We start from the raw sequence: 23639 nt of genomic DNA on the forward strand, positions 1-23639 counted from the left end.
TCAAGTTCCTTCATGATATATCATGTCATTCATATGTTATATCATCATTTTGATGTTTCATCATGGTTAGGATTAGGAGCCAATTAAATTGTAGAACAAGAAACGTGGAGAAATATTTTTGTGCCTAGATTTTCATCTTCCTTGTTATTAAGGCCACCTTTACTCTTTAGGATTGGAACCCGTAGCTGAATTTTCTTATAAAGGAAAAATATTAGGCAAACAAGTAAAGCTTCAAAATCGTGTTATGCAGAGCATATAGGCCGCAGCTAAACACGCCACTAAAAGGGTCCTCGGGAATTGCACTTTTGGTCTCTTAATAAATTCTCCTTGCAGGCAAAGGTGACGTTTGGTTGGATAAGACGGTGGTCGGTGAAGGAGGACATCATGATATGTTTGACTTTAACCCATTCAAACGTTGAACAACACGCATTAAAAATGGGTACTCACAAAGGTTATTTAGATTTTTGCCCACTTGCTTTGTGATTTTTGAAAATTAACAACAGACATGTGACATGTCCATATGAAATTATGAATTTGAAGAAGGTTATAGTGACAAATGTTATAGTGACATTGATCAATTTAGTAAGGAAAAATAATCTCTAGAAAAAAAAAAAGGCACTTTGAGCCCTACTCTATCTAGACTATCTTACCAGATCTCATTTATATTTTACTTAATAAAAATAAATCCATTGTCATCTCTAATATAGACTCGTAAGTCGTATATATCATATATCGATATTATTTTATAAAGTAATGTTATTTTGTTAAAAATATATTAACTTATGTATTTGTTAATATTTGAATTCATTAGGGATCTTATTTATTTTAGTTATTAAAATATTATCATCTCACCTGAATTGGTAAAATAAATAAATCAATAAAGTTTATGATGCAGCTATTGTAAATAACTAAAAATAAGGGACAGCATTGAATATACAGAAAACAATGGAACTCTGGAAATAATATAAAATGGGAATATAGCATAATTATTGCAGAGGATGACATTTGAGTATTTGACACTTAGCGCGGGAGAGACCAAATTATGAGCTTTACAAGTTTAAACCTTGTTAAGATTTAAGGAAGTGCCAAAAACAGCACAGAAAAAGAGAGAGAGAGAGAGAGAAGCCAAACCCAAGTACCCAACAAGAAAAAGTAGAGAGAAAGCAAAGTACCGATGACGATGCTAACAGACTAAGCCTCCCTTCTTCTTCTTCTTCTTCTCTTTCTCGTCCGCTTGGTTTTCAATTATGGCGGATCTGTACGGAGCAGCACCGGACTCCGAGGAAATCTCAAACATACTCAGCCAACTCCTCCACGGCTCCTCCGCTTCCTCCTCCTCTTCTTCTTGCATGCCCATCAAGACCGCCACTTACATGCATCTACTGCATTCGTCAGCGCCACCCCACCCTACGGCGTCGTCTGAGCTCTTCATTTTCGAGCCTCCTTTCGCCCGATCGGCCGACCTCTCCGACCCCGACCGGCGGGTCGTGGACGGGAACTCCACTGCGGTGTTGCAATCCTCGTCCGGTTTCAATTTCTCCGATTCCGGCGCCTATTTCCCGGCAGAGGTGAAAGAATGTATTGAGTCTGACTCCAACACGTCCTTGAAGCGGAGGAGGAATTCGTCTGAGAATGATCTCGGTGACTTTAGCTGTGAAGATAGTGAGGTATTTCTTTTTGTTTTTTCTTTATTTTCTGAATTCTGCTTGGTTGCCGAGAAAATTCAGTGGAAAAGTTGGAGCAATCAACTTTGAATTTAAAATCAATGAAAACGACATAGTAAGAAAAGAGGGAAAAAAAAAGAGATGGAACTTTTTCTTTTCTTATTGTTTTTGTATCAGTTGGTTCAACCTTAATTACGTGGAAATTTGAAATCTTTGGGGGCTTTTGGTGGAATTAGAAGGGTCCCGAGGCTTCAGAGGTGCGATTAAACCCATCCCCGCCACGTAGTTTATCCAAGAGGACCAGAGCTGCTGAGGTCCATAATCTGTCGGAAAAGGTTGGGTCTTTTTTTCCCTTGTGTGTTTTTTGGACCATTGAAAAGGTTGGGTTGGGTCTCAAGGTTTAGGATTTGAGTCTGTGACAAAAGGGATTTTGATTTGTGGGTTGTTTTGATTGGTGGACAGAGAAGGAGGAGTAGGATTAATGAGAAAATGAAAGCCTTGCAGAACCTGATTCCAAATTCTAACAAGGTACACTTGTCCAAAAACTTGTACAGCCTTTTCTTGTGCTTTATTTTTCAAATGATTAATTGCATTGGTCTTTTGTTTTTGTTAGACGGATAAGGCTTCAATGCTGGATGAAGCAATTGAATATTTGAAGCAGCTCCAGCTTCAAGTACAGGTGAGATAGTTTTCACTGTGCTGGGAATATAATTCTAATAACATTTTAATTTTGTTTGGTCAAATTCTGATAACAGTTTTACCCCAATTTTGCCCTGTTCAAAGATAATCATGTTGACTAGCATAAATCTTTAGCTGTGAAGTTGATATTCTGTTGTTTAAATTCAAATTTAAAATGGATTCTACTCAGTGCTATTATTGCTGCTTGGTGCGGCAATAAGATGTGACACACTTAAAGAGTGAACTTTGCTCTCAAGCAGGATTGAGTAACTATTGTTTTGTTTATAGCTGACTCGATTGAAATTAACAAAAGTTTGCAACTAGTTTTGATGAAGCACTTAATGTAAACCTGATCATTGCATTCCTAACAAGCCTGTCTAAACTGTGCTGCAGTATTTCTTTATTTACAACAAATGGCTTACATTGCCTATCTAGTAGGTCTCTCAAACTAAATGAAAATTTTATAAATCGTTGCTACATATATGTTAGGGGTTCTGACAATATTCATATAAATTTTGGAGAAGAATACATTAGGAGCCTATATAACATGCTACATGCTATGCATTGTTAGATTAACATTGTTCTGGCATCATCGTATGACACCAAAAGGTATTCTTTGATATTTCCTGAAGAACCCATACAATTTATCCTGTGTCATCATGCATGGACTTGAAAGCTATAGGGACTTGGCTGTCTTTCATCCATGATCTGACATGACATCAAATTTGCTGTTTCTGTGTGACCTAGGTCATCTTTCTCTTATCATATGCTTGACGAGGGAAGGTTGTCTTGTCCTTTGTTTCTGGGAATTCCTTGAAAGTGAGTAATAGTGTGAATGGTGCATCTCTTCTTCTGGTGTGATGTCTTCATGTATTGCTCTTATCATGAGCCAAACCTTAGTTAACATTCTAACCCTGTTCTCCAATGATGCACAATTTTATTTTCTACACAAATCGTCAAATGCAAAGGAGGGCAAAGCTTGTTAATTGAGAACTAACAGTATTTGGGTTTCACTTGAAAGATTTCTGGTGTTCTACCAAAAATGCTGTATTACTTTTAAGTGGGAAATTATGTGACCAACAGCTAAAGTAGGTTTGTCTTGTGTATGAGACTGCTACTTCAGATGTTGTTTCTGTAATACATCCTTCATCCCTCCCTCTTTCATAATGCAGAAGGATGGAAAATTCATTCATAATAAAGCTGATATACTTTTTCCTTCTGATTGTATTTGCAGATGCTAACAATGAGAAATGGGTTGAGTTTGCATCCAATGTGCTTACCAGGAGTTGTGCAGCCTATAGAGCTGCCTCATATGGGGTTGGGCTTTGATGAAGGAAGTAATGAAATTCTGAAATCTAGCAAAGAAATAAGCCCATTTTATGGAAGTGAAGAGAACTCGATGCAATCTGCTTTTAATATTTCCAGTGGATGCACGATCTCAAATCAGCAAATGGTCATACCTTCAGTTGCAAATGTCCCAACTTCAGAAGCCTCATTCGCTTTTGAACCACCGGTTCAGGCTAACTACAGACCCTTCAGTATCCCCACCTCTTCTAAGGTAACTCTAGCATGAATGCTTGAGTAGTTTATCAGAATTTTGACGACTAATGCTGATCATTGTCTTGCTGTGTGAAGGAACTCTTCGGTGATGGTGAACCACAACCAAAATTAGATTGCAGTCGAACTGGGAAAAACTCTTCTTCAGATGTTGATATTTTATCCTCAAAGAGACCGGACGTATGACATTGCAGCCTGTTTTCAGACACTTCTTTTTGTTCAACCAAGAGACGACCATGATCCTCTAAACTGCTGACATTTTTCACTGTCGAATTGTTTTTTTTTTTTTTTGTGGCCAAATTACTGTCGAATTGTTGATACTTCTTAATTTGTACTTGTAAAAAATACTCAGCAGTCCTGGTATTTGTCATTTTATAAAGCCATGGTCTTTTGTAGCTTGGATGGATGTCGCAATTGCTGCACTTTTTGAGCAAAATTATGTGTTAGGAAGAGTTGGGTTGGTAAATGATGGTCTGCGGTGGCTGCTAATCTTGGTTTGATCATTTTGTAAATCTACTTTTTAACTTTTTAATTGGGGAGTGATAGTTTAAACAGGTCCAAAAGCTTAAAGGTCTCCTTCATGGCTTCATCCAGGCCATGATATCCTTACTAAAACAATAGCCCAAAGAGCATTGGAAACCCAAGAATGAAGAACAAAGTTTGTAGCTGAAATCATTCCCGAAACCGAAACTCTCCAACTCAATGAAGAATAAAGCTGCTTGTTGATTTTATATATGTTTTTTAAAAAACTGCTTCTGTTTGGGACAAATAACTGCTTCTGTGAAGATCCTAAAGGGCTAAAGTAGAAGAAGAGGCCAGAGGGGAAGTGTGTTTCTCTCATTCTCTGCAGCTTTGAGCAATGGAAACGCTGTGAGTGAAAAGGATGGGGTGGTTTCGCTGTCAGATTTCTTTTGAACCGCAAATCATAATTAACGGATGTATCATGGCTGCTGCTGTTTTTAACTTCTTATTGTGTCAGTCCAAAAACAAAGACAAAAACAAAAAGAACTTCTTATTGTGTCGCATCTATGCTTTATTTGTCCGCCAACTTCACTGCAATTTACCAGAATGCCACTGATTCATATTGATTCTTCCATTCTTTTTTGTGTGAAACTCTTCATTTCTTAATTTTGTGGAGAAATGATTGTATGTTAAGGTGCCTAGTGGTGTAACTTCTCTATTTAAATGTTGCCACATGTTTGATATTTTGGAAAATTTTGAATTTTTCTCTAAATTTCAATACCCATTTTGTTTTTTTTAGATTGTTAATAATAACCATTAATTTTCTTAAATTTATCTCGTTCCTTTGCTACATTCTCATCCCTTTTTTTTGATATTGCTCCTATTTCATTTTCTTCCAATCCTATCTTAAGCTTCTCCCTCACTGCTGATTTGTCGTGCCACTAACAACACCCTTGAGAAAATATACAAGAGAGGAGGACAACGTTTCAAGAATTTTAAGGGTAATGATGTAATTTACTTAGATATATATGTTATATAAATTTTAAGAAAAAATCAAAGGAGCCTGTACCTCGCCTCTCGCATGACTCTGCGGATGGTCAATCCATTCTTTAATAAATTTACTTAAAACATATAACAATAAAAACTCATAAAGAAGTGAGCAATGAGCTTACTTTATATAATTTTTTTCAAAATTCGGTCAAAACTTTAAAGGGCAAATTACATAAAAGTACCTCAACTAACCACTCTATATCACTTGAGTACTCCAATAAAAAAAAGTTGCTCGTAGGTACTTCAATTACTGATTTTGCACACCTAGGTACCTCCGTCAACTTTTCCGTCAGGCCTGCCGTTAATTGCCTACGTGGCACACTAGAAACATGCCACGTGGACAAAAAAATAAAAAAAAACAAAAAAAAGGAAGGAGTTGCAGGGGAGTTGCAGGGGCTAGCTCCCAACCTCCCTCCGCCTCCCACCCTCCCTCCGAGACCCACCCAACCCAGCCAACCACCCCTCCGACCCTAGCCACCTTGCCGCCGACCCCAGTCACCACGCCGCCAACCCACCTCATCTTTTTCCACGCCTCTCTCCTCTCTCTCTCTAACTCTCTCTCTCCCCGAAACCCTAGCTTAAGCCCAGCCCGAGCCTAGTGACCCAACCCTCCTCCCTTTGCCTCCCCCAGTGACCTACCCACCTCCCTCCCTTCTCCGGCCACCAGCTTCATCTCTCTCTTTCTGTCATTCTCTCTCCCTCTGTTTCTCTCTCTCTCTCTCTCTCTCTCTCTCTCTCTCTCTATCTCTCTCTTATAAATCTGAACGAAGGTGGAGCTCAGGGCGGGCGGGTCAGGGCTGGGGTTTCGGGGAGAGAGAGAAAGAGAAAGAGTGAGGTAGAGAGAGAGGAGATGGGAGGGGAGAAAAAGGGGGTGGGTGGCTCGGTCGGGGAGAGAGAGAGAGCGAGGCCGAGAGAGAAAGTGAGGGGCGAGGAGAGAGAGAGAGAGAGAGTGAGGCAGAGAGAGGAGAGAGGGGGTGAGTGGTCGAGTGGGTCGGCGGCGTGGTGGGTGGATCGGCGGCAGGGTAGCTGGGGTCGGAGGGAGGGATGGCTGGGAGGGGTGGGAGGCGGAGGGAGGCTGGGAGCTAGCCCCTGCAACTCCATTTTTTTTTTTGTTTTTTTTTGTTTTTAGTTTTTGAGTTTTTAATTTTTTTTAGTTTTTTTAAATAATTAGTTCATTTTTTAAATTTTTTTTTAATTTTTTTGTTCACGTGGCATGTTTTTAGTGTGCCACGTAAGCAATTAACAGCAGGTCTGACGGAAAAGTTGACGGAGGTATCTGGGTGTGCAAAATTAGTAATTGAGGTACCTACGAGCAACTTTTTTTAATTGGGGTACTCAAGTGATATAGGGTGGTTAGTTGAAGTACTTTTGTGTAATTTGCCCAACTTTAAAATATCAATTTTTCTTATATGGTAATTATTTGAAGAGTAATTTGACCTTAGTAAATGACTTTTGTTTAAAAACTTTTAATATTTCTTGAGAATAAATATAATCAATACTTTTATACTTTTTTAATTTTTCCTTTTGGGAAGATTGAGTAGTAGAGTGGGAGAGTGGGAAGAGCGAGGGTGATTGTGTAATAAAGGCGCGAAGGAGGGTGAATGAGTAAGAAGCCCATAAGGGCAGGCCCGCGTTAAGAAGTGTTTTTGGACACGCGCTTAGCTTCCGTTTTTGTTTGGACGCCAAATAACGGCATTGTCTCATGATTGTATTTTGTTGTGTGGCATCTAAATCATATCCTCAAGCCTTATTTACCACCTTTCTCACCTTTCTCCTGTTTGTGAAAACGTCCCTCTCAAGTTCTTAACCAATTCCTATATATCTCTCTCCTCTCTCTGTCTCCCTCTCATTCTGAAGCCCCTGAAACAAAACGTACAGATCATCAAAAGACTGAATATCCATGTCTTGCATAGAGCAAATTGGCTCTTTCTGGGCTTTTCCCAATTCCAATTCAGGCACTTCTAGTGCTGATGGCGGTGAACAATTCATGAAGCTAGAAAAGGTGGGTGTGAACCCATTTATTAATTCAAGCTCTAGTAGCCCCTCTGCTGCTACAATGGAGAAAGAGGTGAAGGAGAGTACTGGGAAGGCTGCTGGTGGTGCTGAATCGGACCATGATCACATGCACATTTGGACTGAGAGGGAGAGAAGGAAGAAGATGAGGAATATGTTCTCTAGCCTTCATGCTTTGCTTCCTCAGCTTCCAGCTAAGGTAATCTTCCAATTCAATTCACGAGGGTCTACGAGAAGCATGTCTTTCCCCCTTTCCTGCGTACCTTAATTAATTAATTGCTTAGGGAGATTTTTTAATCTTTTGGGCAAGCCAATCAGCAATATATATGGCTTCTTTTTATTGGGAAAGTTCATAAAACATTATCTGGTTTTAATGAGTCGGCTTACACTTTTGACTCATATTTTGAAGAGTTTATAACACTTTCAAATCTTGAAATGTATAAGAATTGAATTAACCAAAAAAGAATTAAAAAGTTTAAAATTAAAGTAGAGTTAGTCAAGTGTATAAGAGCGCGACGAGACGATCAAGATTAAATTAAATTGAATAGCATAATAAGTCAATTCGGTTTAGAAAATATCTAAGAATTCAAATTTATTAAAATTTTCAAACATTGGTCACATAAAATTGTAAGAGGCTCATTAAAATGGATCATTAACTCATGAAGTTTCCATTACTATTAGGTAGTTTCTAAATTCAGCCCCCCCCCCCCCCAAAAAAAAAATGTTCTTATTCACTCTCTACAAAACTTTTCCAACTAAATTTTTCTAGTTAATGTGACCGTTTTATTACAATGAAATCATTTTTTTTCTTACTCTCTTATGTGTAAATAAACGAGTCTGGCATTCTTCTCCTGATTTTCAGCTTTGAAAGGATTATAGGATTATAGGATTCATTTCATTATAATTAAGGGTCAAATTATTCCATATTTATACTTAAGGCTGCCTTTCTTTGTTTCTTGATTTTGGAAAGTTTTGGCACATAATATATATATATGTTACATTTGAGAAAATGAATTACATGTATACGTACATAGTGTTACATCGTGCCTATATATATATATGTGTGCGCGCGCACTTAATGTTTCAATGATATGCAGGTAGATAAGTCTACCATTGTTGATGAGGCAGTGAAATACATCAAGTCCCTTGAACGCACTCTCCAAACAATGGAAAAACAAAGGCTTGATAAACTCCGGAGTAGCATTACTACTTCATTCATAACACCGAACACAGATCATCAATTAGCAGCTACTGATACAACAACAAGGGAAGCGTTTTTGGCTGATCATCAGTATCAGGGTCGTCGACGACCATCAAAGAACTTGATGGTCAGAAACAGTACGCCTCATGCAGCAGCAGCTCATACAATTTTTCCACCTTCTCTATCTCCTGCCACCACCTGCTTCCAGACCTGGTTTTCCCCGAACGTTGTCATAAACATGTGCGGCGACAACGCTCAAATCAGCGTTTGCTCGCCGCGAAAGCCAGGGCTGTTGAGCACCATCATCTACATACTAGAGAAGCATAAGCTGGATGTGATATCTGCTCACGTTTCATCAGATCAATATCGCTGCATGTGCATGATCCATGTTCATGTAAGCCTTTGAATTTTGGCATTGATAATATAGATTAACGTACTTCATGCTAACTAACTAATTAATCGATCTGTTTGATTATTAATTAATATTATACTTTTCGGGTGCAGGCTGGTGGAGCTTCTGATAATTTTCCTGCTGAGGTATTATCAGTGGAGGACACATTCAAACTAGCAGCAGGTGAAATGAACTTGTGGCTCTTGTCATCATGTTGATGAAGAAATTATGTACCATTCTCTAGTTTTATAGGGTGCATATTAAATCTGAGATAGTAATTGAGCTTACTGTTTGTCAGTACTCTAGCTACAGCAATTTGCACAGCTTAAGTTTGATACATATACACTCTTTAATTTTGTTTCGTTAATGAAGTCTTTCTTCAGATGCTCAAATCGAACAAGTAGCTAGTTCACTAATTCTGCATGTTTCTTTAGAAAATAGAGACTAGAAAATGGATTGCATGTCCTTTTTTATTTTTTTTATTTCTTTAATTCTGTTTTTTTTTTTTTTTTTTTTAAGAAAATATAGAGCAGAAAAAGGGGGTGCACCCCTCACTTTAGAATGAGATGGCATCAATCTAAGATGTACCTCTCACATTTATCTTCAAACCTACCGTTTATTAGTGACCAATGGTGCATGAAAAATGTTGGCAAATGCTAACAATGACTTTGGAGTATCACCAACCCACCGCATATATAATAGGAGAAGGATCCATAACATCATATTTTTCACACAAATTTTGACACAAGTTTTCAATAAGGTCCACTCCATATAGGATTTCAACGATCCGAACCGTTTATTTTTTAGGTCTCCATTAAGAGATCATCATTGCAAAACATTAAGTAAATCAAAAATCATTTACCATATAAGATTAAATGGTAAACATTTCAAGTGTTTTTTTTGTTAACCATTTAATCTTTGTAGGTAAATGATTTTCGATTTACCTAATTTTTTGCAAAAATGATCCTTTAATTGAACTTAAAAAATTGACGGTTCGGATCGTTGAAATTCTATATGAAGTGGGCCATATTGAAAAATTTGTGTAAAAAATAGAATGTCATGGATCTGCTCCCATAGTTGTGTTTAAATACATACTTTAAATTGAAATTCGACAATATTTTGATATCTAGTAAATTGTCTTATTTTATAGTCTTTATTACATTTTACTCACTTGAACTTTGAGTTCGATCTCACTTCACCACTTAAAAAGAATAGTGTCAATTTACCACCTGAATTAAAAATTTGTTTCAATATACCACATCGGGCGTATTCCGTCTAAACTTCTAATGAAAATAAGGGTGTTTTAGTCTTTTCAAGTCAGTTTTTTATTGTGTCAAAGCGGGTAAAGTGTAAAAAAAACTATTTTTTTAACAATAAAAACTTAAAAAAAATCAAAACACCCTTATTTTTAACAAAAGTTTAGACAAAATGAACTAGAGGTGGTACATTACAAAAATTTTTTAATTCATGTGATAAATTGACATAATTTTTTTTTTTAAGTGATGAAATAAAATCGAGTTCAAAATTTAAAGTGAGTAAAATATAAAAAAACCTATTTTGTATTACCTGGAGGAGCCGTGCGTCTTGGCAAGGAGCCGAGGAATGCATCTACGTCACTCGATTCACTTAATCTACCATTTAATTGCCTCAATGTCACTGGTGTCTATATATATAAGTTCATTGATGATTAAGGAAGTACATGCATGCTTTCAAATATATATTTATGTCGGTAGCTGTTTGGATACTAATTGATAGCCTCCTGGATATAAGCTTTCATGTCTTTCTTTACTACAAGTGCGTGTCCTTTTAGACAAGACTACGTTAAAAGGATTAATTGATTGAAATAATTTCGAACTACAAAGACTTATTAATTAATAAAAAATAAAACAATGAGGATGAAATTAAAACAACCACAAAATTATAGAGACAAAAATGGTTGTTTGCCCTATTAATAGAGAAATATAAGAATATTTTAAAATAAAAATTAAGAAAAAATACATTTTATGTCTAATTCTTTGGTTGAATTTATTACCCCACTAGCATAATGAACAAGAGAGCTCTTCTTGGTAGGACAATGAACAATAGGCTTCTTTGGAAGGAAAATGTACAAGAGCTTTTGCCAGCTGATGAACCAGCTCACTTCCTCTCTAGTCTTGAAGTCCACTTCCACGTGTCTAATTAGTGGACCCCATATAGAAGACGGCCCAGTTTGATACTTTGATGTTACCCCTGTATTTACTAAAGGAAAGAGTCATATGAAAGATATAACGGATGGGAACAAAACTAAAGACAAAATCTAAATCGGTCTTAATTAAGTATTAATGAAATTTTAAAAAAATTAAAGATTATTCCTCTAAAAACAAAATTATTAAGAATCTCCCCTCTTATTTTAATAGCGTGCACGGCAATAGTCAAACACAAACTCCAACATACGACGAAAAAACTATTAAAAGCTTAATAAAGAATCCAATTCTTCTCAAAAAAAAAATAATAATAATAATAAAGAATCCAATTCAAACGACATTGCAACAAGACCACATCTTTTCAATTACATTATTTGCTTCCTGGCCACGTATTTTCTAATTCTTTTCTCAAACATTAAAAAAAGGACGAACCAACAGAAACTCAATTAACAAAACTAGAATCTTGAATAGAAAACTAGTCAGCACCATATCCAATACGCAATAAGTCAATAGCCCACAACAAAATAATCACAATTAGCAAGAAAGCTAATAGAGTATTAAGCTTGTTCACTAATTGCGGTGTTGTACTACCATAATTACCATTACAGGCAACACGTAAGTACAATTAATCACGTAAGTATAATTAATCGTAGTTTTTTCTTTTTTTTTTGGCCACTTGTATAATTAATCGTAGTTAATATGTATGAAACGTGGTACGATTGGAGTGAAGTGTGTAAATGTATAGGACAAGTGAGGAGTAAAATTATTTGGTAATTAAATAATGATTAACACAAATAAGGCCAGAAATAGATACCACCCCCACACGTACGAAAATTTATTTACATAAACGCATAAAAGAAGGTAGTGGAGGATTCTAATCATCATGATTCATGCTATTGCCGGCTCTCTCTCTCTCTCTCTCTCTCTCTCTCTCTCTCAAATCCCCACTCACTCTCAGAGTCTGAGGCTCTGAGCTCAGCAGCAGCTCATTTTTCTATTCCCTCATTTATAAAACAAAGGTCCACAGCCTCCACTATCACTTTGCTCACACACTACACTAACTCTCTAAACAGCTCAGCAGGTCTGTTTTTCCATGGAGTAGAAGAAGAAGAAGCAGTGAATTACAATGTCTGGGTACGCGTTTTTGAACGACCAGCTCTCCAAGCGGACCTCCATTTTCGGTTTACACTTGTGGGTGGTTCTGGGTATTTGCGTAGGGGCAGCCATAGTTCTTGTCCTGTTCCTCATATCCCTCTGGGTCACTTCACGCCGCAACAGTTCTTCAAAATCCAAGGCTTCTCAGAACCCCATTATTCCAAATGTTTCCAAGGAGATCCAAGAAATCCGAATCGACCATGCTCGAAACTCGGTCTACCCTCCTCAGCCCGACCCGAAACCCGTGACCCAGAACCACCCGGACCCGGTGGCGGACTCGGAGCCCCTGGCCAGAGCCCAAGCCCTGCTTCTTCAGCCGGAGGAGGACAGCCCAGTTGGTGCTGCCGGTGGCCGACAGAGAATTCACATTGAGATTGGGAAGGACCATCGGATTTCGTACCCGGAGAGAGGTGGTGGGTCGTCTCATGGGAGTGGTGAGGCTCGGTCTGGGGACCAGGGGGTGATCGCTGGGCCTGAGGTCTCGCATTTGGGTTGGGGCCATTGGTACACGCTCAGAGAGCTTGAGGATGCTACTAATGGTTTTGCTGATGAGAATGTGATTGGTGAAGGCGGCTATGGGATTGTGTACCAAGGTGTCTTTGAGGATAATAATATGGTTGCTGTCAAGAATTTGCTCAATAACAAGTATGCAATTTGCTTTTTTATGGTATATTTAGAGTTCTACAAATTTCCTTTTGAATTTTCACTTAAGATCGTACTAATTCTAGGTGATTTCAGATCATTATCTTTTTTACTATGAATCCAGATGGGAAATTTGAGACAATGAGATGGGTAGTTGAACAAAGTTGTTAGATTTTCATGGATTTAGGCAAAATGTAGCATGTATGTTCCAACTGCTGCATGACCTTCGTATTGGGGAGTTAGGCATGAGAAAGCTTAATGTTTTAGTTGGCTTGGTTCAGGGGACAAGCTGAGAAGGAGTTTAAAGTTGAAGTTGAAGCAATTGGTCGTGTTCGCCATAAGAATTTAGTAAGGTTGCTTGGTTATTGTGCTGAAGGAGCTCATAGGTAATTTGATCCTCATTTGTATATTTTGAATCCTTTGATCTTTATTTTAATGCATGACCTTCTATTGATGGCTAATTTATTAAAAATGTTTGCGGTTATTGCTTCCTTTTGGGTAACTATAATATCATTTTTGCGCTATAAGCCTATAATGTACTTGAGTTTTTATAGGATGCTCGTATATGAGTATGTCGACAATGGAAACTTAGAACAATGGCTTCATGGAGATGTCGGGCCTAGCAACCCTCTTACCTGGGAGATTCGAATGAATATAATACTTGGGACAGCAAAAGGGTATTCCTTGAATTGAATTACCTCAATTCTTTAGACTCTTTGTTCTTTATCACAGCTAAAACTTTGCTAACTTTGTAGGTTGACATACTTGCACGAGGGGCTTGAGCCCAAGGTTGTTCATCGTGATATCAAGTCTAGCAACATCTTACTTGATAAGCAGTGGAATTCTAAAGTATCTGACTTTGGCCTAGCAAAGCTCCTGGGCTCAGAAAGTAGTTACGTTACAACTCGTGTGATGGGAACATTTGGGTCAGTTGAACCTAGTTTACTTGCTTCCTATCTGGAGAGTCATGATCTTGTTCTTGCCCAATTAAATCACGTATTTGATTTGTTTTGTAGATATGTAGCTCCAGAATATGCCAGTACTGGCATGCTGAATGAAAGAAGCGATGTTTATAGTTTTGGGATTCTCATAATGGAGATAATTTCTGGGAGAAACCCAGTGGATTATAGCCGCCCTCCAGGAGAGGTTTGTTTTCATGATCAAAATTACTTGATAACATTATCCTACAACCAGAATAATAGTTACTGATCGGTGATCAAACTTCAGGTGAACCTGGTAGAGTGGCTTAAAACAATGGTTACAAATCGGACTGCTGAGGGAGTTTTGGATCCTAGGTTGCCAGAGAAGCCTTCTTCAAGGGCTCTGAAGCGTGCACTTTTGGTTGCCTTACGTTGTGTGGATCCGAATGCTCAGAAGAGACCAAAAATGGGACATGTGGTACATATGCTTGAAGCGGATGACTTCCCTTTCCGAGATGTAAGTTTGCATATATTTATTCCGCTAATTAATTTTGCCAGCTGGACTTCTATTTCCTAGGTTGTTTATGAAGCTACACCTTGTTTGAAACTCCTCTCTACATGTTTCTTTATTTGTCTTCATGGTCTTGCATTCTGCAACTACCGGCAACCTTTTATCTATTTCTGTAGCTAGAAATATATGCATTTCTACATGATCAGGGATTGACATGGTATTCAAATTTCACATTAGTTGCCAATAGATGCTGCATGTCTTTCCCTAGGTCTGGTGTTGTAAAACATTGTCAATGTGATCTGATGTGCATATATTTGAGCTAAATAATTGGAGTCCGCTAGATCAATGTTTATGCAGATGTGCTAAAATTCATCTTAAATTTTGGTTTATGATGAGAAAACTGAATCTAGCGTATTTTGTGAACTTCTCAGTCACTCATAACTCATTTTAGCACAAAATTTATATGAAATAATGGGTGTATACTGTTTGAAGCTGTTTGACTACATATTGATGGAGTTTCTGCTCAAAGAAACTCTGATAGCAAATGAGGTTTCGAGCCCTGTTCTTTGTTTAACATGGAAAGCACATAAAACAAAGTTCTACCTCTATGGATTTTAATATCTCATCCATGATTATTTTCTGCAAATAATTTTAGGACCGCAGGGCTGGAAGAGAATATGGCCGCTCACCGCGTGATGCTGCAAGGATGGATAAGCGTGTGATCGAATCAGGTGATAGTAGTGGGTATGAGAGTGGTGCCCAAACTAATAAGTCATTATGGAGAAAGCAAGAAGTTGAAGAAGCGCAATAGCCTCATCAGTCACTAGTTTCATGCCTAAGGTGAATGGACACACCTTGTTTTGCTCATATGCTTCTGTCTAGGGCTTAATTATGCTACTGTTATTTACTTCCCCTGTATAGCCATTCGTGTCAATATGAGCTTGCACTTGGCTAGATTCTCTAGCATTTTGTTCCCTTCTTTTAATGTAATTGGAATAACCAGAATAGTATATTTCCCTCCATTGGCTCTTCTATAAAAGTATGACCATCTTAGAGGCGATAGATCATTTCACTTGAATCTCATTTTCTGTCATTTTAAAAAAATTTTAGCATGAACCAAGTTTGTTTCATTGAATAGGCCTTTTCTTTTCTTGGGTCAGTGTTTTTATTTCTGTTAGTTGGGTAAGTTGTAAATTCTGATTATGAGTTTCTTGATTAATAAAAAAGAACATGCAGACATTGTTACTAGGATATTTCCATTACGAGGTAATAACAACATGCAGACAAGTGATAACGCGATTTGTGGTAGGTTTGGGTGATAATTGGAATAACTTGGGTCCTACAACTCACAAGCATTGCTATTGCATTTTGTCACAGGCTTTAAGGTTGTGGGGCTTCTTTTTGTAGCACAAGAAATCTTGACAGCTATGAATGTATGTATAAAGGCTCGAACTTTGGACCCCCTCAATGATGCGTTTTTCTGATTTTGGTTTGGTGTCACTCTAAGAGTTATTAGGGGACCTTCCCTTTTCTTTTTTCTCTATCAGCTTTTTGTTCTTTGTGAATCATTAGGGCCCACACCTAAGGCATTGGAACTTGTTGGTAGTTTTGAGTTTTGTTTTTGTTTCGCTTTTGGACTGAAAATCTTTGGTTTTGACATGTCGCTTTGCTTCGGAATCCTTGGTTCCATTTTAAAAAGGCTTTCCTTTATTTTTTGTTATTCTAAAAACAGAAAAATACAGCTAGTAAAGAGAAGGACTCTAAAAGTCTAAAGGGACTTGTCTACAAAGGGTTTACCTCTCACTGCTATACTGCCTGGTAGGCTGGTATTATTTTTTGATGAAATGACATGTGACATGCTTGCAAATTGTGGTAGGGATGGGTTGAAGTATGTTGTTGGCAAAATGATCACGACAAAAAGGTGTATACACTCGTTATAGGAAAGTTTTACGCAACACGGCAACCAGTAGACCAACCCTCAGAACTAAATTCGTATGAAAAATCGCAAGCCTTTCTCACTGAGTCACTTTAATCTTCACTGCTCCACTGAAACCATTATATGCTTCTGTGTTTAATGGTCTGGAATTCGATTTCACTTGTGGGCTGTAATGTGGATTTTACAATCTGTTTAACAATTATAGTTTGAATAGAAGAGAGCAGAAAGACCATGATTTATATTTTCTATTGTGAAGAACATGCAGACATAACTTATATGGATTTGCCAACATTAAATAAAATTCCGGAATTGCCAAATTTACTCTGCACTTTGAACTAAAACCCAAAAAAAAAAAAAAAAAAAAGCAAAATCGCAGAGAGCTATGCAGGTACCTCTTTCAAGGTCCGTTTCTTTCTGTAGTGAACTAGTGATGTTCAATTTCTCTTTTTTTGATTTGTTGTTTGGCGTTCATATCACATCTGTGCTCATCTCGTCGACCCCCATTGATGCTCCCATGGCCGGGTTGATTTTTTTACTCAATTTTGTTTTTATTCTCAGTGCACCCATTTGGAACCGTTGAAACTTTCAGAATTTTCTTGTTTTGGGTGCTGGGTACACTGAGCATATTAGTGGATGTATATAGAGACCCTTTAAATAGAAATGGGTCAGGAAAGAAGATAGTTCCAAAAGTTGAAATTCTTGTTTTCATTCCAAATTGAATGTAAACACAGTTTCCTCTGGAATTGTTCATTTTATTTTTAGTTGTGTCGGAATGTATCCTGCATATGAATATGTTGATGGTGTCAAGCATCAAAGGATGAGCTAGTAATTCATGGCCACTACAGGGCTTGATACTATGTGGTTATGTTGGTCAATCCATTTGAGATAACCATAGATCACCTCCGGAGCACCGCTATCGACCTCTACGCTCAGAACGAAACCTTGCTCCTGATATTTTCCGGTGAATGTTAGAGTACTAGGCTCTACTGTTATCCTCATTCCGCTAAGAACTTCCACAAATGCTCGGTAAACTGATGTGTCATCCCCGACGTTTGTCACAACCCTGCTAAAGCTTTTGGCTTTTGGAGAGTCTGTTCCATTAAATATGGCCATAAAAGAAGGGTAGTTTAGTTCGGTATGTTGTGGGCTGCAACTCCATTGACTCCGTCTGATAACGGCACTCATCTGCTGGGCACTGTACCCAAGGCCACATAGAAACTCAATATAATCTTGCACACCCATGTCATAGATTAGTCCAGGGTTCATGGCTTTGTTTGGGTTGATGTGGCCTGCACCAAAATGTAAAGGTGTGGCAGGAAGACCCAGCCATTGGTCTTTTATGGTGGTTTTAGTATTGTCAACAGAGTATGCTGTGGTCATGATTGCTGATCGGATGGCTGCTGGGCTCCATTCTCGATAAACTGCCTTTAGCAAAGCTGCCACACCAGCGACATGAGGTGCTGCCATTGATGTCCCTGAGAATAGTGCATACTCTGTCGCTAAATAGTAGTTGTTTACTTCCATGAACGGCCTGTTTGGTGCAACTGCAGCCAGCACATCGACCCCCGGTGCAAGAATGTCTGGTTTCAGAATACTAGGAGTGATTGGGTCTGGTTCTTTTGAAGAGAAATACGCCACTTGTGGTGCTGGTTTTGTACCCAAATTGATGCGAACAAAGGTCAGGCTCTTAACTATTGTTGTATTGACTTGTGTTGTATACTCTCTAATTGAAGCCCCTGTAGCAATTGGAAGAATCAAAGCAGGAATTGAGAAGTCTTCTGGGTCTGAAGTTGAGAAATCTGTCATGAAGATTCCTGCATAAGCACCTGCTCTCTCTACCTCTTCCATTTGTCCTAGAATGTCAGTCTGGTTGCTATGATCACAGAGGACTACCTTTTCAGCCACTTCTTTTTTATCCAATGCCTCGCTGTCGCATATTGTTTTTCGCACACTGCCTATCCCGTAGTACAATGGCACATCAGTAATGTAAACGCTCTGTGGGAAATATGATATCCCTTTAACTGTCAAACCATTGTCTAGAGTCATTGTTGCAGTGAAACTACGATCAAGCGTGCCAGCTGCTACTGTTGTGATCCGGGGTGCTCCATTGTGTATTGAGTTGTAAGCACCATCATTCCCAGCTGCGCATACAACAACAATTCCTTTCTCAATTGCTGAAAGAGAAGCAATGGCAATGACATCCTTGAAATAAGGTGTGTCCTCAAATCCAAGAGACAGTGACATGATATCAACCCCATCAGAAATTGCCTAGTCCATGCCGGCAAGCACATCACTAGCTGCACTCTTTTCTGTATCTGATGCCCATATGACCTTGTACATGGCAACATGTGCCTGTGGCGCCACCCCTCTTGCTGTGCCTTTTGCATATCCAAAATGACTTGCACTAAGTACATGATTACCTGCAGCTGTTGATGCTATGTGGGTTCCATGCCCATAAAAGTCTCGTGGTGAGTCAAAGTCATATTCGGTGGAGATGTTTATTCCTGCAGCTTGAAGCCCTTTGCTAAAAGATCGAGCCCCGATGAGCTTCTTGTTGCAGATAGATAGGCTGAATGCCGTTCCATTCTCACATGTCCCTTTCTATCTTTCTGGCACTTGTGACATTCCCTTATCATTAAAGCTCTCACTCTCTGGCCAAATTCCTGTATCAATAATTCCTAGGATCACATTTTTGCCATATGACACTGCAGACCATAGGCCAGAGTTATGTTTGAGGCCAAGAAACTTGGGGCTGTGTGTTGTGAACAACTTGCCAAAAGACTCCGGGTATGTGGCAACATGAGTCGGAGATTTCTGTAATTCAGACAGCTGAGAGGGTGTGAGCCTGGCACTGAAGCCATGCATGACATGGTTGTATGAGTACAACAACATTTCACTGTCATCTGCTGGAGACGATGACAATGATTTTGAGGTGGACCTGTGCCATGCCTCGTGTGTTAAGAAATATGCAGGTTTATGGGAATGGTCGATGTGGATGATGTATGTCTGGGATTCCTCAGCATTTGACACTGCAGTGTTGATTTGCAGTAGCATTAACAGTAGCAGAGAGATCATACTGTAGATTCCCATCTTAGTTATGGGCTTATGGCAGAAGAGATGTGGGATATGCATGTAGTAGAGGGTTTTGGTAGCTTTATAAGAACATGTGCATTGCTATGATAAATGCTTGTCTAAAGGCAAGATTTAGCCCAAAAATTAAAAAAATACATGTTGGATGATGTTAATCTTTCCTTGTTTAATTGAAAAACGTTATGTTCAAAGTCCATGTTTAATTTAATATATTTCTTAATTTCTGATCGATTTTCTCTATGTCAAGCTCATGGCTGTGAATGATACCAGATTTTGTTTGGTTTCTTCTTTTTGCATCAAAGGGGTCAAGTGTCCATTGCATTTAAGGATAAAAATTTCAGAAATTTCTTAAATATCGGTACTCAAATTTATGGATATATCAACAAATATATCAATTTCAGTAGAGTTTTATTACTTCTAATCTTCTTTCTGTTAATGAGACCTAATTGCACATGATGCCATGAATCCTTTTGGGTTTGGCACTCTCTCTTGTTTTTTTATATCGGTGTAAAAAAAGTTATGTTATAATTTGTTCTTTTGTAGGCTTATTATTTATTAATTAGGATTCGTGGATGAGTTTTGATCGAATTAGGGCTGGATTTGGTTTGATTTTATCTTATTCTTTTTTTCCTTCTCAAAATTTGAAATTTTTTATACAATTTTGTCGATATATACCGATATGTTACCAATATTTTGTCAAAATATACTGATATTTTGTTGACATATATCGATATCAAAAAAATATCGATTACAACCTATTTAAGTATTGATAGATGTAATTACGAATATCTCGGCTTGACAATATCGTGGATATTTTCACTCCTGATTGCATTAGCCAAAACAAAAGGATCACTAGGTTGGTTCGTTGCTATTTAGACAACTTGGACTAGCCTCCTTGTCATAGTCTTTCCTTTTTTATGTTTTACATTCTTTTTTAGTTTGGTTCCTTCTGCTGTGCAGGCTATGCCAATTTGTTAAAGCCAACTTGCATGCCTCATGGTCAACTCAATTTGTTTTTATTTCTTCAGTTGCAGACTTGCAGTATCTGAAAAATAAAAGAATTTTAAACTTCCAATGTCCTTCACACAAACTGTGTACAGGCTTTGATCTATAATTACGTATTTGTTACAATTAAGAAGCTAACAAGAGGAAAATGCAAATTATATTTTGGTCATTGTAAATGACACAAATGCCGACGCTCTAATTGTTGTATTTCCTAGTTTGGGCCGTTAATAGGCCTGAGCTCAATTAGGCTTTAAGTCGCTATCGTCCAACATTTGAGCCTAATTAAAATGGGGAGCCCATAACAGAGTTATAAACGACACAAGAACACTAAAAAAGAAAAAGAAAAATAATAATGCGTCGTCATCCATCAACAGAAAACAGAGTTGAGTGACGATCAAATGAAACGGTGAGACTTGAGATGAAGCATTTCCTTCATCAGTCAAGCATGAGTCAGTCACTGACTCACTGGGTCGAGTTGTGAAATGGAAATGCTTGAGGATTTCAGGTATGGCTTGTTGCCTCTTCCAAATCATGCCTCATCTTTTTAATCTGCTACATGAATTTTTATATAAAAGTTTGCTAACTGGGTTGCTGGCAAGCTCCAAACTTTTAGTATTTGAATTGTTTTATAAAAGTTTCTTATTAACAAATTGTTAGCCTTTCTCATTTTATTTAGTTGATATGTTCATATCATCAAAAATCTTCTTTTTCAAGTTGGTTTTGGGGTTGAAATTTTACTTTTATTTGTTTTGGTAAATGATATTTTACTTCTTTCTCATTGCATTGCATAAAACCTGCTTTTTCTTCCTTTCGCTTTCAGTGCTCTTACCATGAGACATCTACTTCTTAGATATATATTGTATTTCTTGTAAAAGTACGTACTACCTTTTCATAATTTCATGGTTTTATTTCATTTCTCTTGGTTCAATCACATTGTTTAAAGGTAACAGTTTTACAATTAAAAATGCTATGAAATTGAATAGAAATGCAGTTCGCCTCTGGAATCTATCTTGTTCATTTTATTTTTAATTCTTGAATCCTGCACATGAATATGCTGGTGGTTTCAACTAGTAATTCATGGCCACTACAGGGCTTGATACTATGTGGTTATGTTGATCAATCCATTTGAGATAACCATAGATCACCTTTGGAGCATTGCTATCGATCTCTACACTCAAAACAAAACCTTGCTCCTGATGTTTTCCAGTGAATGTTAGAGTACTAGGCTCTACTGCAATCTTCATTCCGCTAGGAACTTCCAAAAATGCTCGGTAAATTGATGTATCATCTCCCACATTTCTCACAACCCTGCTAAAGTTTTTGTCTCTCGGAGAGTCTGTTCCGTTAAAGATGGCCATAAAAGAAGGGTAGTTTAGTTCCATAGGTTGTTGGCTACAAGTCCATTGACTTCGCCTAATAACAGCACTCATCTGCTTGGCAGTGTACCCAAGGCCACATAGAAACTCAATATAATCTTGCACATCCATATCATAGATTAGTCCAGGGTTCATGGCTTTGTTTGGGTTAACGTGGCCTGCCCCAAAATCCAAGGGTGTTGAGCGAAGACCATCCCATTGGTCTTTTATGGTAGTCAGAGTATTGTCTTTCGTGTAAGCTGTGGTCATGATTGCCGATCGGATGGCTGCTGGACTCCATTCTCGGTGAACAACCTTTAGCAAAGCTGCTACCTCAGCGATATGTGGTGCTGCCATTGATGCCCCTGAGAATAGTGCATAATCTGTCACTTGGAGTGAGAATAGTGTATATCGATTTCGGTAGAGTTTAATTACTTCTAATCTTCTTTGCACATGATGCCATGAATCCTTTTGGGTTTGGCACTCTCTCTTGTTTTTTTATATCGGTGTAAAAAAAGTTGAGTTATAATTTGTTCTTTTGTAGGTTTATTGTTTATTAATTAGGATTAGTGGATGAGTTTTGATCTAATTAGGGCTGGATTTAGTTTGATTTCATCTTATTCCTCGTTTTCTTCCCAATTTTTGAAATTTTTTATACAATTTTGTCGATATATACTGATATGCTACCAATATTACCAATATTTTTTCGACATATACTGATATTTTGCCGACATATACCGATATTTTGTTGACATATACCAATATCAAAAAAATATCGATTACAACTTATTTAAATATCGATAGATAAAATTACAAATATCTCGACTTGACAATATCGTGAATATTTTTATCCATGATTGCATTAGCCAGAACAAAAAGGTCACTAGGTTGGTTCGTTGCTATTTAGGCAACTTGTTCTAGCCTCATTGTCATAGTCTTTCCTTTTTATGTTTTACATTCTTTTTTAGTTTGGTTCCTTCTTCTAAGCAGGCTATGCCAATTTGTTAAAGCCATCTTGCATGCCTCTATGTCCAACTCATCCAGTTGTACTCAACTTGCATGCCTCTATGGTCAACTCAATTTGTTTTTATTTCTTCAGTTGCAAACTTGCAGTGTCTGAAAAATAAAAGAAATTCAAACTTCTGATGTCCTTCACACAAACTGTGACATATTCATCCAATCGCCTCGAGTCCAAAAACAAGCAAATAATTCAACGCGCTTTGATCTATAATTACGTATTTGTTACAATTAAGAAGCTAACAAGAGAAAAATGCAAATCATATTTTGGTCATTGTAAACGACACAAATGCTGACGCTCTAACTGTCGTATCTCCTAGTTTGGGCCGTTAATGGGCCTGAACTCAATTGAGCTTTAAGTGGCTATTGTCCCATATTTGATCCTAATTAAAATGGGTAGCCTGTAACGGAATTATAAACGACACAAGATGTCAAAAACACTAAAAAAGAAAAAGAAAAATAATAATGCGTCATCATCCATCAACAAAAAACAGAGTTGAGTCAGATCAAATGAAACGGTGAGACTTGAGAGAAAGCATTTCCTTTATCAGTCAAGCACGAGGCAGTCACTGACTCACTGGGTCGAGTTGTGAAATGAAAATGCTTGAGGATTTCAGGTATGGCTTGTTGCCTCTTCCAAATCATGCCTCATCTTTTTAATCTGCTACATGAATTATTATAGAGAGAAACTTGTATAGAAGTTTGATAACTGGGTTGCTGGCAAGCTCCAAACTTTTAGTATTTGAATTGTTCTATAAAAGTTTCTTATTAAAAAATTGTTAGCCTTTCTCATTTTATTTAGTTGATAT

The 23639-nt window shown here is 37.8% G+C and overlaps 3 protein-coding genes and 1 pseudogene across 5 annotated transcripts; 3 read left to right on the forward strand and 1 right to left on the reverse strand.

The window, feature by feature from the left end:
* The first annotated feature begins 1130 nt into the window (after positions 1 to 1130).
* LOC147278749 (transcription factor SPATULA-like) lies at positions 1131 to 4251 on the forward strand. 2 transcript variants are annotated; one of them, XM_086249707.1, is made up of 6 exons: positions 1131 to 1667; positions 1901 to 1999; positions 2127 to 2192; positions 2278 to 2343; positions 3577 to 3900; positions 3978 to 4251. In XM_086249707.1, the coding sequence occupies exons 1-6, from the start codon at positions 1248 to 1250 to the stop codon at positions 4083 to 4085; spliced, it is 1083 nt and encodes a 360-aa protein (XP_086105833.1). In that variant the 5' UTR covers positions 1131 to 1247; the 3' UTR covers positions 4086 to 4251. The 2 variants fall into 2 exon arrangements, with proteins under 2 accessions (XP_086105833.1, XP_086105834.1); XM_086249708.1 differs by having other exon boundaries at positions 1904 to 1999.
* A 3049-nt stretch (positions 4252 to 7300) lies between these two features.
* On the forward strand, positions 7301 to 9263 carry LOC147278750 (transcription factor bHLH95-like). Its single transcript, XM_086252495.1, has 3 exons — positions 7301 to 7623; positions 8522 to 9019; positions 9130 to 9263. The coding sequence occupies exons 1-3, from the start codon at positions 7312 to 7314 to the stop codon at positions 9232 to 9234; spliced, it is 915 nt and encodes a 304-aa protein (XP_086108621.1). The 5' UTR covers positions 7301 to 7311; the 3' UTR covers positions 9235 to 9263.
* A 2855-nt stretch (positions 9264 to 12118) lies between these two features.
* On the forward strand, positions 12119 to 15494 carry LOC147278751 (putative serine/threonine-protein kinase At1g01540). Of its 2 annotated transcripts, none has more exons than XM_086249705.1 (7): positions 12119 to 12999; positions 13278 to 13382; positions 13551 to 13673; positions 13752 to 13922; positions 14013 to 14142; positions 14224 to 14433; positions 15083 to 15494. In XM_086249705.1, exons 1-7 carry the CDS (start codon positions 12326 to 12328, stop codon positions 15236 to 15238), a joined length of 1569 nt encoding a protein of 522 aa, XP_086105831.1. In that variant the 5' UTR covers positions 12119 to 12325; the 3' UTR covers positions 15239 to 15494. The 2 variants fall into 2 exon arrangements, with proteins under 2 accessions (XP_086105831.1, XP_086105832.1); XM_086249706.1 differs by having other exon boundaries at positions 15091 to 15494.
* Positions 15495 to 17185: 1691 nt separating this feature from the next.
* Positions 17186 to 19650, reverse strand: LOC147278752 (subtilisin-like protease SBT3 pseudogene; annotated as a pseudogene).
* Positions 19651 to 23639: the final 3989 nt, after the last annotated feature.

The sequence above is a fragment of the Dryas octopetala genome, chromosome 7 (genome assembly GCF_963921425.1).
Source record: "Dryas octopetala chromosome 7, drDryOcto1.1, whole genome shotgun sequence".
Classification (NCBI taxonomy): domain Eukaryota; kingdom Viridiplantae; phylum Streptophyta; class Magnoliopsida; order Rosales; family Rosaceae; genus Dryas; species Dryas octopetala.

Bases quoted from the DNA above. Each gene is read 5' to 3' on its own strand.
- LOC147278749 (XM_086249707.1), top strand. From the start codon at position 1,248: ATGGCGGATCTGTACGGAGCAGCACCGGACTCCGAGGAAATCTCAAAC. The intron at 2,193-2,277 runs GTACACTTGTCC...TGTTTTTGTTAG, and splicing joins TGATTCCAAATTCTAACAAG to ACGGATAAGGCTTCAATGCT. The intron at 2,344-3,576 runs GTGAGATAGTTT...TTGTATTTGCAG, and splicing joins AGCTCCAGCTTCAAGTACAG to ATGCTAACAATGAGAAATGG.
- LOC147278750 (XM_086252495.1), top strand. From the start codon at position 7,312: ATGTCTTGCATAGAGCAAATTGGCTCTTTCTGGGCTTTTCCCAATTCC. The intron at 7,624-8,521 runs GTAATCTTCCAA...AATGATATGCAG, and splicing joins TTCCTCAGCTTCCAGCTAAG to GTAGATAAGTCTACCATTGT. The intron at 9,020-9,129 runs GTAAGCCTTTGA...TTTCGGGTGCAG, and splicing joins TGTGCATGATCCATGTTCAT to GCTGGTGGAGCTTCTGATAA.
- LOC147278751 (XM_086249705.1), top strand. From the start codon at position 12,326: ATGTCTGGGTACGCGTTTTTGAACGACCAGCTCTCCAAGCGGACCTCC. The intron at 13,000-13,277 runs GTATGCAATTTG...GGCTTGGTTCAG, and splicing joins AAGAATTTGCTCAATAACAA to GGGACAAGCTGAGAAGGAGT. The intron at 13,923-14,012 runs GTCAGTTGAACC...TTTGTTTTGTAG, and splicing joins CGTGTGATGGGAACATTTGG to ATATGTAGCTCCAGAATATG.